The sequence below is a fragment of the Bacillus rossius genome, chromosome 8 (assembly GCF_032445375.1).
Source record: "Bacillus rossius redtenbacheri isolate Brsri chromosome 8, Brsri_v3, whole genome shotgun sequence".
In the NCBI taxonomy this organism is placed as follows: domain Eukaryota; kingdom Metazoa; phylum Arthropoda; class Insecta; order Phasmatodea; family Bacillidae; genus Bacillus; species Bacillus rossius.
This window is the reverse complement of record NC_086336.1, coordinates 920,212-934,888: the sequence shown is the minus strand read 5'-3', so window position 1 is coordinate 934,888 and position 14,677 is coordinate 920,212. Positions and strand designations below refer to the sequence as shown.

Genomic DNA, 14,677 nt, shown 5'->3' with positions numbered 1-14,677 from the left:
TGTGTTAGCATAGAGCTGGCAACAACAGCAGTGTGGAGTAGCTGAGGTGTTAGCATAGAGCTGGCAACAACAGCAGTGTGGAGTAGCTGAGGTGTTAGCATAGAGCTGGCAACAACAGCAGTACGGAGTAGCTGAGGTGTTAGCATAGAGCTGGCAACAACAGCAGTGTGGAGTAGCTGAGGTGTTAGCATAGAGCTGGCAACAACAGCAGTACGGAGTAGCTGAGGTGTTAGCATAGAGCTGGCAACAACAGCAGTACGGAGTAGCTGAGGTGTTAGCATAGAGCTGGCAACAACAGCAGTGTGGAATAACTGATGTGTTAACATAGAGCTGGCAACAACAGCAGTGTGGAGTAGCTGAGGTGTTAGCATAGAGCTGGCAACAACAGCAGTCAGTGGCGTCTCGTCAGGGCAAGCAAGGCAAGCAGTGCTTGCCCAGGCAGTTTGCAGACAATGTATTTTTTAAATAAATATTTTATTCAGAATAGTATTTTACTTTGGCTCGTGCAGTTAGGTCTATGTATTTTTTACATTATCTTCTTGGGACCCAATACTGTGCGCTGTGCGCTATAAGAAAATAAATCGTCGACACACAAAACATGCTGTTTTAGAAGCGTTGCTAGGTTTTAGAAGCGCTGGTAGGACCGCTTTCAGCAGGAAGGCTGCCGCAGTAGTTTCCTTTCGGAAGGGGGGTGGCATGGTACAAAGGTTCGAGGAGGGGATTGGCTGTAAAAACATGTGGTAGAAGCTACGAAGGTAGCGCTTTCTTGCCGAACTCAAGCGAACATGGCCAAAGCAGACGGTGGAATTCTTCCGCCGACTGCTTCGGCTATGTCCAATTCAGTTCGGCAGGGCAGGTGGCGAGGTGGCGTTTCAGTCGGCGGTCGTCTCTCGGGAAGCGCGCATCTCTCTCGCGGGCTGTTGGCTGGGAGTTCTCTGCGCCCTATTGGCTAACCAAAGGCTGGCAGTGCGTGGGGGATTTGTGGGCGTACGGGAGGCGTCCTAGCAGTGCCAACTGCTACCGACCGCGTCCCGCGGGTGGCGGATACGGGAGACCAGCTCGAGAGTTGCAATCTCGCTGGGGTGGCTGTGAATAACCACGTACCAGTTAACAGAGTTTCTGAATACGTATGAAGATAGTTTCTTTCGTGTTGGTACAAAAAATACCAACATTTAATTGTTACTATTCTAGTACATTTTTATGAGCTTCTTCTCTTTATTTTAAGTACTTACTTTGCCATGTGTTGTCTGTTTATATATTTTGTACCAGATATCGATGATACTACACTCCCACTTAGTATATAAATAATGTAGAGTAGGTATTTTATTATCAGAATAATGTATGCCAAACATTATTATTTTTCAAAAATAGTTTATAATTTTTAAAAAATGTCAATTTTTCTACCTGTGGAATAGTCAATTTTCAGTTAAGAACTACTACTTAAATAGCACCCTTTTGTACCTTGAAAACAATATTTTCCCGGGGGAGGGCCCCCGGACAACCCCCCCCCCCCCCCCCCCCGTGTTTTGGGGTGAATGGAGTTGTTGCTTTCCCTCATGTAAACCTCACGCCTCGCCACTGACAGCAGTGTGGAATAGCTGAGGTGTTAGCATAGAGCTGCCAAAACAGCAGTGTGAAATAGCTGATGTGTTAGCATAGAGCTGGCAACAACAGCAGTGTGGAATAGCTGAGGTGTTAGCATAGAGCTGGCAACAACAGCAGTGTGGAGTAGCTGAGGTGTTAGCATAGAGCTGCCAACAACAGCAGTGTGGAGTAACTGAGGTGTTAGCATAGAGCTGCCAACAACAGCAGTGTGGAGTAGCTGAGGTGTTAGCATAGAGCTGGCAACAACAGCAGTGTGGAGTAGCTGAGGTGTTAGCATAGAGCTGGCAACAACAGCAGTGTGGAGTAGCTGAGGTTTTAGCATAGAGCTGCCAACAACAGCAGTGTGGAGTAGCTGAGGTGTTAGCATAGAGCTGCCAACAACAGCAGTGTGGAGTAGCTGAGGTGTTAGCATAGAGCTGCCAACAACAGCAGTGTGGAGTAGCTGAGGTGTTAGCATAGAGCTGGCAACAACAGCAGTACGGAGTAGCTGAGGTGTTAGCATAGAGCTGGCAACAACAGCAGTACGGAGTAGCTGAGGTGTTAGCATAGAGCTGGCAACAACAGCAGTGTGGAGTAGCTGAGGTGTTAGCATAGAGTTGCCAACAACAGCAGTGTGGAGTAGCTGAGGTGTTAGCATAGAGCTGCCAACAACAGCAGTACGGAGTAGCTGAGGTGTTAGCATAGAGCTGGCAACAACAGCAGTGTGGCGTAGAAGAGGTTTTAACATAGAGCTGGCAACAACAGCAGTACGGAGTAGCTGAGGTTTTAGCATAGAGCTGGCAACAACAGCAGTATGGAGTAGCTGAGGTGTTAGCATAGAGCTGGCAACAACAGCAGTACGGAATAGCTGAGGTGTTAGCATAGAGCTGGCAACAACAGCAGTGTGGAGTAGCTGAGGTGTTAGCATAGAGCTGCCAACAACAGCAGTACGGAGTAGCTGAGGTGTTAGCATAGAGCTGGCAACAACAGCATTACGGAGTAGCTGAGGTGTTAGCATAGAGCTGGCAACAACAGCAGTATGGAGTAGCTGAGGTGTTAGCATAGAGCTGGCAACAACAGCAGTACGGAGTAGCTGAGGTGTTAGCATAGAGCTGGCAACAACAGCAGTACGGAGTAGCTGAGGTGTTAGCATAGAGCTGGCAACAACAGCAGTACGGAGTAGCTGAGGTGTTAGCATAGAGCTGGCAACAACAGCAGTGTGGAGTAGCTGAGGTGTTAGCATAGAGTTGCCAACAACAGCAGTGTGGAGTAGCTGAGGTGTTAGCATAGAGCTGGCAACAACAGCAGTACGGAGTAGCTGAGGTGTTAGCATAGAGCTGGCAACAACAGCAGTACGGAGTAGCTGAGGTGTTAGCATAGAGCTGGCAACAACAGCAGTGTGGAGTAGCTGAGGTGTTAGCATAGAGCTGCCAACAACAGCAGTGTGGAGTAGCTGAGGTGTTAGCATAGAGCTGCCAACAACAGCAGTACGGAGTAGCTGAGGTGTTAGCATAGAGCTGGCAACAACAGCAGTACGGAGTAGCTGAGGTGTTAGCATAGAGCTGGCAACAACAGCAGTGTGGAGTAGCTTAGGTGTTAGCATAGAGCTGGCAACAACAGCAGTACGGAGTAGCTGAGGTGTTAGCATAGAGCTGGCAACAACAGCAGTATGGAGTAGCTGAGGTGTTAGCATAGAGCTGGCAACAACAGCAGTACGGAGTAGCTGAGGTGTTAGCATAGAGCTGGCAACAACAGCAGTGTGGTGTAGAAGAGGTTTTAACATAGAGCTGCCAACAACAGCAGTGTGGAGTAGCTGAGGTGTTAGCATAGAGCTGGCAACAACAGCAGTACGGAGTAGCTGAGGTGTTAGCATAGAGCTGCCAACAACAGCAGTGTGGAGTAACTGAGGTGTTAGCATAGAGCTGGCAACAACAGCAGTGTGGAGTAACTGAGGTGTTAGCATAGAGCTGCCAACAACAGCAGTGTGGAGTAGCTGAGGTGTTAGCATAGAGCTGGCAACAACAGCAGTACGGAGTAGCTGAGGTGTTAGCATAGAGCTGGCAACAACAGCAGTGTGGAGTAGCTGAGGTGTTAGCATAGAGCTGGCAACAACAGCAGTGTGGAGTAGCTGAGGTGTTAGCATAGAGCTGGCAACAACAGCAGTACGGAGTAGCTGAGGTGTTAGCATAGAGCTGGCAACAACAGCAGTACGGAGTAGCTGAGGTGTTAGCATAGAGCTGGCAACAACAGCAGTGTGGCGTAGAAGAGGTTTTAACATAGAGCTGCCAACAACAGCAGTGTGGAGTAGCTGAGGTGTTAGCATAGAGCTGGCAACAACAGCAGTACGGAGTAGCTGAGGTGTTAGCATAGAGCTGCCAACAACAGCAGTGTGGAGTAACTGAGGTGTTAGCATAGAGTGGCAACAACAGCAGTGTGGAGTAACTGAGGTGTTAGCATAGAGCTGCCAACAACAGCAGTGTGGAGTAGCTGAGGTGTTAGCATAGAGCTGGCAACAACAGCAGTACGGAGTAGCTGAGGTGTTAGCATAGAGCTGCCAACAACAGCAGTGTGGAGTAGCTGAGGTGTTAGCATAGAGCTGGCAACAACAGCAATACGGAGTAGCTGAGGTGTTAGCATAGAGCTGCCAACAACAGCAGTGTGGAGTAACTGAGGTGTTAGCATAGAGCTGGCAACAACAGCAGTGTGGAGTAGCTGAGGTGTTAGCATAGAGCTGCCAACAACAGCAGTGTGGAGTAGCTGAGGTGTTAGCATAGAGCTGCCAACAACAGCAGTGTGGAGTAGCTGAGGTGTTAGCATAGAGCTGCCAACAACAGCAGTACGGAGTAGCTGAGGTGTTAGCATAGAGCTGGCAACAACAGCAGTACGGAGTAGCTGAGGTGTTAGCATAGAGCTGGCAACAACAGCAGTGTGGAGTAGCTGAGGTGTTAGCATAGAGCTGGCAACAACAGCAGTAAGGAGTAGCTGAGGTGTTAGCATAGAGCTGGCAACAACAGCAGTACGGAGTAGCTGAGGTGTTAGCATAGAGCTGCCAACAACAGCAGTACGGAGTAGCTGAGGTGTTAGCATAGAGCTGGCAACAACAGCAGTGTGGCGTAGAAGAGGTTTTAACATAGAGCTGCCAACAACAGCAGTGTGGAGTAGCTGAGGTGTTAGCATAGAGCTGGCAACAACAGCAGTACGGAGTAGCTGAGGTGTTAGCATAGAGCTGCAAACAACAGCAGTGTGGAGTAACTGAGGTGTTAGCATAGAGCTGGCAACAACAGCAGTGTGGAGTAACTGAGGTGTTAGCATAGAGCTGCCAACAACAGCAGTGTGGAGTAGCTGAGGTGTTAGCATAGAGCTGGCAACAACAGCAGTACGGAGTAGCTGAGGTGTTAGCATAGAGCTGGCAACAACAGCAGTACGGAGTAGCTGAGGTGTTAGCATAGAGCTGGCAACAACAGCAGTGTGGAGTAACTGAGGTGTTAGCATAGAGCTGGCAACAACAGCAGTGTGGAGTAACTGAGGTGTTAGCATAGAGCTGCCAACAACAGCAGTGTGGAGTAGCTGAGGTGTTAGCATAGAGCTGCCAACAACAGCAGTACGGAGTAGCTGAGGTGTTAGCATAGAGCTGGCAACAACAGCAGTATGGAGTAGCTGATGTGTTAGCATAGAGCTGGCAACAACAGCAGTGTGGAGTAGCTGAGGTGTTAGCATAGAGCTGCCAACAACAGCAGTGTGGAGTAGTTGAGGTGTTAGCATAGAGCTGCCAACAACAGCAGTACGGAGTAGCTGAGGTGTTAGCATAGAGCTGGCAACAACAGCAGTGTGGAGTAGCTGAGGTGTTATCATAGAGCTGTCAACAACAGCAGTGTGAAGTAGCTGAGGTGTTCTGGTGTTGTTGCAGCATCCACGCCTCGGCCTTCAAGTCCCTGACGGAAGAGGCGCGGGAGACGGAGATTCGCCAGTCTGACCCGGCCAAGGTCATCTTGAAAGGGTCGAAGCACTCGTGAGTGTTCTTTTTTAAGTTCTTCTATGATCATTCTGTGTGCTGTTTGCACAAAAGTTCGCAGAGCAGGTCTCGCTGTAAGGACGTCTTCCTACTCTTGTGTATATGTGTGGTACGGACTCCACAGTATGTAATTAGGTACCAATTTGGCAAGGCCGTCTCTTGTTGAAACATTCTATGTTTGAACATAGGCGTTGCTACAGGGGGGGCCAGGTGGGCCATGGCCCCCCCTAATGTAATCACTCAGATCGGCATTTTCTCAAATGCGTTCGTTAATATTCGTATATTCCTGGCACTGTGACACTCAAACTGTTTTTCAGTGTTGCAGTGTGGTAATTATCAATATTTCTAAACATTTTATCGTTCTGGAAATACAGCCGCCTTAGTTTATTTAAAACACGAGGTCCCTTAAAATGGCCAAGCAAAAAAAAAAATTAAGAGGTATGTTAAAGTTCCGTTGTCTGAATTGCTGTGTTTGCATTCACTAAAAAGAAGTTAATTTCAAGGTAGATCTGGACCAAGCTATTGGAAAATTCGAGAGGGAAAAATGTGTAAGTACCCTTTAAACATTGTCTATGGAAAAAAAACATATTTTCAAGATTGCTAAAATTATACGGATATAAATATTAACTAGTAAACATTCATATCTCGTCGATACTGCACAAAAATATAAACACGCAATGAGGGAATGTATTTAGGCTATTTAACATTCTAAATTCAGCTTCTGATTTAAAAATTTAGCAGGGCCCCCCCTAATGGAAATGTCTGGGCACACCTATGTGTTTGAAACTTGTGCCAATCAACACATTTGCATAAAAATAGCTAATTTTACCTAATAAGTAGTTTGGGTTATATAATTAATTACAAGTCTGCTGAGGAATATTTGGAACTGTCTGTTCTTGAAATATTTTATTTTTAGGACTGATGAGTATTTAGTATAATTAAAACCTACTTAGTAAATGCGCATTCTTTACTCAGCCTGACATGCAGTGCCTGAGTGACTCTTAAATGTGACTGTTTTACTTACAAAGTAAAAAATATTTTAAAAAGAGATATATATTCTAGTTAAATTCACATGCAAAGCATTCAGACACTATATTAATCGTAGTAAAAACTTGAAAAAAAAAAAGTGACTATGTTTTTACTGGTTACAAAAATTTGAGACGTTCAAACCGAAAGAATAATTGTTCAACAGGTACGTTAAAACAGTAAAAATTGTACTTAAGATGTGCAAGTGAAAATTCCAAGTAACATTGTACAAAATAATATATTTTATCAACTGAAGTTTAATATTCTGCCTGGCAGTAGTTTCCATTTAAAGATTTACCCTAGAAGTTCAGGTATGGATGATTTAAGTGAGAGTAAGTAAAATCAAGAGTACTTTTGGATATGACTAGCATGCCACCGTTAACAAAACAGCACTTCTATGTTAATGACATGTATTTTTAGCAATTGAACATTTATATTGAAATAGTATGTTTCAATAAAGATATTTACCTGTTTTTTAAAATTTGAGCACCTGCCAACAGTCAAAGCCTTTAAGAGGCAGGCACTTAACAAATAATAAAATAAATACACACATGAACATTACACTTACTAACACATATAATATAGTCATAAAGCACATGACAAAAAAAAGACAATGGCACTAAGGATTACAATATAGAAAACATGGAAAATACAGATTAATTTAAATTTATAGTTAAATTTTGTTAGATTTACTATTATTAAAATAGTGTAATTTTCATATCTTTACCATACAAAATAATTTTTTGACGTGACAACGTCTAATAAATCGATGAATGCCGGCTGCACGCACGAAAAAGTGTCCCACTACGGATGTGTCCTGTTTGCTCATTGTACGCATGCGTGGCATCTCTCTTCCACTCGATTGAAACAACCATCGATTTGACTTTTCAATCATATTTTCGTCATTTGTATTATTAATATTATGTAATTTAACGATTGTCCACCGATTTTCAGCACAATCAGTACGGTTATTTAAAAGTAATGTTGAATATTCAAATACGTTTTGAACCAACAATGGTTGCTAGGAATATTTTTTGTACTTGTAAAAATAAATACGGCGCACACAACATTTCAAAAGTAATAAATATATTTGAATTAATGAATGAAAATAAAAGTAAATTTATTAATTAAATTGTACATTTCATTTCACTCCTTTGTATCCATACAAAATAGTGATAATTCAATAAAATTGATGCAATTTTATTCATAAAATTATGCAGAGGTAGATTTTATCATACAAAAGATAGAAAAATTTTAAAGAAATGTCTTCCTCAAAGAATATAATATTTTTAATGCCTAAATGGTTTGGTTGCAAAAACCTATTACGGCTCAGTCTCAGGCCGAATATGATATTTCCTTTTGCTCTGGATCAATCATTTCATCAATGTTTTGTTATGACGTTGTCACGTTATACTATCGTCCGTAAACCGACGTTACAGACAACCAATTTTTGTCTTTCATTTAAATTTTTGTTTAATAAAAGGGTTCAAGTCTTTAAAACAATTGTTTGAATTATTTGTGTAGTGTTTTGTCAGTTCATGATTTCTGTAGCTTCTTTGAAATAACTGTGGTGTCCTGTGTTGTCAGTTGTTTCTAATATTTCGTAGCTATGGTAAACATTTAAAAAATAATTTATTAGAAGAATGTAGTTAGTTCTCCTTAGTTAAATTAAAACTTAAACAAAGAAATCTCCAATTTATATCCTTTTTGTCTATAAAATTCTGGTTTCGTAGGAATATTCACAATCTTCGTAATACGTAGAATCACTCGTAGAATCGTTGTCAGTTACTTAAACTCATTGACTCTGGTCGAATTATATCCCAATTTATGAGTAAGGAATATAATACTGCTGCTTGCAATGTTCAGGAGCTAAAAGCTTTCAGTTCAAACCTGCTTGTTGATCTGCAATGATTTTAGTATATTTTAAATAAAAACAACATAAATTTTAAGTTGCCGTAAACTAATAAGACATCAGCAATCAATCCTATCCCACGTAACAAGTTCATATTTGTACAACTGCGTTACTGGAAACTAATTATTTTATACAACAAATTTTGATATGTAATTAAAAATTCATTAGAACAAACATGCAAAGATAAATACAAAAGATATGCGTTAAATGTCATATTGCTAGAAAGTCATAGAGAAAAATTACATATTACAATTCTAAAATAAATGTCATGAATTAAATTATTATCGTTCATTATCCTTAAAATATTAAAGGTGAGAGTTTCTACCTTTTTACAATATTAAGTGAGCTGAAAAAAGTATGTTATTCATCTATGTTCATATTTATATATAATAATCCCATGTGGGAGTTTCAGGGCATACCCCCATAATGGTGGATTACAGACCCCTAGGTATTTGGGGGGGGGGGGGGGGACCTTATTAACAGTGGGTAAGTTCGGGGGTGAAGCACTGCCGAAGCAGATGGTATGTTGCGGAGGCGAAGTGCTGCCGATACAGATGGTATGTTGCGGAGGCGAAGTGCTGCCGATGCAGATGGTATGTTGCGGAGGCGAAGTACTACCGATGCAGATGGTATGTTGCGGAGGCGAAGTGCTGCCGATGCAGATGGTATGTTGCGGAGGCGAAGTGCTGCCGATACAGATGGTATGTTGCGGAGGCGAAGTGCTGCCGATGCAGATGGTATGTTGCGGAGGCGAAGTGCTGCCGATACAGATGGTATGTTGCGGAGGCGAAGTGCTGCCGATACAGATGGTATGTTGCGGAGGCGAAGTGCTGCCAATGCAGATGGTATGTTGCGGAGGCGAAGTGCTGCCGATACAGATGGTATGTTGCGGAGGCGAAGTGCTGCCGATGCAGATGGTATGTTGCGGAGGCGAAGTACTACCGATGCAGATGGTATGTTGCGGAGGCGAAGTGCTGCCGATACAGATGGTATGTTGCGGAGGCGAAGTGCTGCCGATACAGATGGTATGTTGCGGAGGCGAAGTGCTGCCGATACAGATGGTATGTTGCGGAGGCGAAGTACTACCGATGCAGATGGTATGTTCGGGGGCAAAGCATTGCCGATGCAGATGGTATGTTGCAAAAGCAGAGCGCCCAACAAGGGGCTGAATTGAAAGTTTGATGGCAATGCTCTTGTAGTATCTCCGTGTTTGCCGATTTCCCAAGGAGTAGAGGGGGTTGAGCGATGCGAGCCCAATATATATATATGACCCTTTGTAAATGAATATAACTTTACTGTGAAAAAAAATATTAATTCGTTATTTATCAACTGACTGTTTGGTTAGTTTCTGAACCAAGATTATTTGGCACCTAACAGCCTGCACGCAGGCCTTTAAAGGAGTATTAAAAAGAAACAACACTGTAATAATAGCACCGAACACCATTGAAATTCGGTTTCAAGATGGCGGCCATGGCATGCAGAATGGCGTACAACAACAGACTACACTTGCAGATTGTGCCACAAATGAAGATGGCACAAATGTCTCTCAATTCTCTCCTTTTCCCCACTTTTTCCCACTTAGCAGGTACCTTATTTATTAAACTTTTTACATTCAAGATGATCATTATGCATTTAGGCACAAACCATATCAAGACGAAGACATATCAAGCTATTTAGAGATTGTAGCAATGTGTAACGAACCATAAACGTCTTCAGATGCTCAATATATTTAGACAAATATTAGAGATTGATATAAATGTCTTGAGAATTCGAATCCAGAACTTTCACGTTCCATCTACTGCGGGATTTGTAATCATTAAAAAAAGTTTTTAATAACTGTTTCCATATGTTTATCAAAGCTCTGCAGCAGACTTTTAGATCCCTAATAAGTGGTCTAAAACTTTGAGAAATATTTGAAATCCTATTTTTAAAAAATCTTTTTTTATTTACTAACCATTATGATTCAGTACCTTGCTATACTCTAAATATACCTAACTGTTTTCATTGGAACAAAACTTTAAAGAGATTGCCACATTCTGTTTATTTATTTCATTTGAATGAAAACAATTTATATCCTAATAACACTCAGTTTATTTATTTATATATTTTACAAATTTTTATATGCTATTCATTTTTAGCTAGCTACTTTATCATTATAACAAGAGTTGATAGTCTGTTTCTCTAAAAGTATCGTAATTCCCTTGATACCAATATTGTTTCCCCTTTTGAGATTTCTGCTATTGCCTTTATATTATAATTTTTTTTTAAAAAATCACAGAGATATATTTTGATATTTGATACCTTTATTTTAGATTTCCTATTAAAAAAAATATTTATGTGTATTTTATTGCCACTTGTATTAAAACTATTCGATGTTCTTAAGTGTCACGGAGGCCCATACAGTTATATATTTTCTTGATAACTGTAACGTGGTTATCGAACACTTAACAGTTATTGCATGATTGCCCGCCGACTTTGTAATTTGAGATTTCCACGATTACATATTTTCTGCCAAATAAAACTTATTTCAATAACTGGTGGTTGCCACCATCAAGCAACATTTAAAGAACTTAATATAAGTGAAAATTATATAAGGTAATGTGTTAAAAATTTCTAAACAAAATATCTGAGTTTTGTAGCTTTTTAATAGGTTGATAAGGGAAAAATATAGAATCCAAATGGATTGGTAGATGATTATAATTACAGGTTGATAATTAAAAATATTTTTTTTCCCATGTGTATGTATTGTTTCCCAGTGCCCTGCATAGCTTCACAGATGAGAAATACAAATCAATTTCAATTTGTTAATGCATGTTTTCATTATCGTTTCGAGTGGTGGCACAAAATATCATAGCGGTTGACTGATTGCGTGTGAAGTGTAATGTCGTAATGTCCCACGCGAGACAGGCTCTGTGAACTCTTGTGCGCTGAGCAGTAACGTTGTGAGACTGGGGTGCTCCAAGTGTCTACCTCATGGCACTCTAACACGCAGCAACACCGGCAACTGAACGAGTTAGGGTTATAATCAATTAGAAGAATGCTGTGCAAAAAAAAATACTTCATAGTTTCGCTTTGTAGCATTCATAACATTACACATCATATTATATTATTTCAGGCATTATTTAAATATAAATTGAGTTTTTGTTGATTGGAATTTTTTAATTTTCAAGACAATAGACAGTTTAAATTTAATAAAAAATTATTAGAAGTGTTTATTATACCAAATACATCTGTTGTAATTTAACTTTTGAGCTTGAACACCTTTAAACTTGTGCCGGTACTTCAGATACCACGATGTTGCACCTCGTAATCTCGAGGATTCTTTGCATGTGGCCAATGATGTCTGTGTTTGTGTCGTGAAGCATGTTCGTCAGCTGGTTACGTGCTATGTATCGTCAGCTGTCAGCTGTCAGCGCTCGTGCACATTCTCTGGTCCGAGCGGTTCTTGCTCAGCGTCACATCTCAACTTAATTCTGAGTGGAAAAATCCATCCATTCGCCATGTCCTACCACTATATCAGTATTCATCTTCTCACAACACTGAGTTTTATTTTTTCAGGTTGAGAAATTTGCATAATTGCAAAGTTTTCTTAAGTTTTGCAGCAAATATTTTTTTGAATTAAGATAGAACTTTTGTTTGTTAATAAATATGTATTCTTTCTCGTTCTCTAAAAAGCAAGAAAGTTTGTGATGTTTTGTAGAAAATATACTCTGTACTGCTTTTAGAGACCACTTGGTCGTGTAATGTGACTCATTTTCTTTTGCGCCATTATTTAATAATATATATATATTTGTTTAATGACAACAGTGATTCCAAATTTAGGTTTCACTGTTAACTTTAATCCATGTAGTTTGTGGTTGTTTATTCACATGTACAGTGTGTGTTGCGGCTCGTAGTGATACCTACTGGTGTCCAGTAGCGGTCAGCCCAGTGTCTGGCCGCGCAGAGCACAGCTTTGTCGCTCTGTCGACAACCAAACATTCCCACTCTCCTGAGCGGGTGTCCGAAATGAATTTACAATTTATAAATACCAAAACAAAGAACAGCGTTGAAAAGGTAAACATTTAAAACAAAAAAATAGTCATTAACTTCATTTGAAAAATGCGCAGAATTATTGACCAGCTAACTTGGAGCAAAGTTACACCAATTACTACCTCGTGACAAATGGCTTTTACAAAAAAAACCTATAATGCTATTAGCATAATAATTGGTGCCCTCAATAAAGTTATATAAAACTTTCATTAAAATATAGCAAATAAAAGTAAGATAAATATTACCAATTTTACTTTTACACTTACTGGCTCAATAAAGGACATCTGTAGCCTAACAAACTAAAAATTATCAAATACATATTAATTAAAATAGACCATCATGTTTACAATTAAATCTCCTTAGAAATATGTATAATAATATTTTAAAATATATTACAATTGACACTCGTCCCGTGCGACGTGACTGGAGCCGAGCCGTGTCATCGACCAGGCGCATTGCTGCCACCCTGCTGTAGCGCCGCGAACCCTTCAGTTCTGCTCGCTCTCGATGGTTCATACTGGCATAGCTCACGAACCACCATAAACACACAGTGAATAATACGTATTTATATATTTATATAGCTGCAGCATACATTTATTAAATTACCTTTACCTACCTATTAGAGCTGCCCTTGAGAGATATTAAGAATTACAATAAAATAACGACACCAAGAATTAAAATCCCTAAAAAATACGCCCTAGATTGGTTGTTGCCTAGGCAAGTGCCATGGACCCATGGTACATAATGTTAAATGTATTTTGGTGATTTTATATAATTTATTCATTCAAATATTATATTTTTTTCTTGACGAATGAATGAAAATAAATTCATTTTACATAAAAAAAATTTTGCATATGAATAATTTCTTCTTCTAAATTAAATGAAGTTCTGTGATATTGTTAGAAATGGTGCATGCCTTGTTAGTTTCCTTCATAATAAGCTGTATTTGTCAATCCTTAGATGTGTTAGTGTACAGTGTTTCCCTTCTCGGTAGTTAACATTTAAGACTGGTCAAGACACATCACGCTGCCAAGCTCTCTGGTCTGAGGCTTGGATGTGTTACTCTATGGAGGCTGTTTTCCTGCTTCTCTGCTCGATAACAGTTGAGACACGCTTTAGCACGAAGCAGGGTCTCAGCGATAGTTGTGCAGAGCATGTATCTAATTTCCTGCTTGCTAAGTATCTGTTAAACTGGTTGGAGATCTCGATACTACCATGACAACGTGTTTACTGATGTTCTGAGTGGGATTGGTGTCAGTGTAAATAGCCTTTTTTTCCTGTGTTCCCCTTCTCGATAATTGACACTTTAAACTGATTCGACACATTGTTATACAGCTGATTATTTACTTACTCAGGGTCTCAGTAGTAGATGTGTTAATGTAAAAAAAAAATTTCCTCCGTTTTTTTCTGTTAGCTAAGTTACACTTGAGCATGTTTGAGACATTTTGTGCTACAATGATGACAACATGCGTGCTAAGGCTGCAAGCAGTAGATGTATCTCAGTAGAGTGTGTTCTGTTCTGAAGTAGCACTCACTTGCTAGAAGCCCGCAGTGCTGCGCATGTCACATCTGGTAGCCTCCCGAGCAAGAGGCAGTACAACCACTGTGCCGTGAATCTGCCAATCTCCAGCTAGTTACTTCGTACTTGATAGCTCTAACAGTTCTGCTTGCTGCATGCCACGCTTGTTACTCCTTGCAGACCATAAGTAAACACAACTATTGTAGCTCGCTGTGCACTGCTGTTTGGCTTGAAATATTCCTCCCGGGGCGAGACAGTGTCCCACGCCAGCTTGTTGCGACTGACAGACCGTGGCTAGCGAGGCAGCGGTCCGCGGGGAGGCAAGGACTGCCAACACCGCAGTCACAAGCGGCTACTGTGGCTGCAGCTCGGTCTCACTTCTGTAACATTGTACAGTTCCTCAACCAATTTCTCAAGTTTCCCTCAAAAAAGGGTCTTTACAGGGGAAGATCGTTACTCTCAACGAACATAGAATTATGTTTTTACTGTATTTATCTTGTAATATACAACAATGCATTTTTAAATAGCATTTCACTCTGAGTAATTGGAATTAATTAAGAATCTTAATTTTAACGAAATCATTACATAACTG

General features: G+C 40.7%; 1 protein-coding gene across 8 annotated transcripts in view; it reads left to right on the top strand.

The window, feature by feature from the left end:
• The window catches only part of LOC134535434 (probable phospholipid-transporting ATPase IA), a 263,150-nt gene that overhangs the window by 209,845 nt on the left and 38,628 nt on the right, over positions 1-14,677 (top strand). For all 8 annotated transcript variants that reach the window (XM_063374529.1, XM_063374530.1, XM_063374527.1 and 5 more), the window contains one exon: positions 5,492-5,593. In XM_063374529.1, coding sequence (XP_063230599.1) covers positions 5,492-5,593 — 102 coding nt within the window. The remainder of the gene's footprint in view (positions 1-5,491; positions 5,594-14,677) is intronic.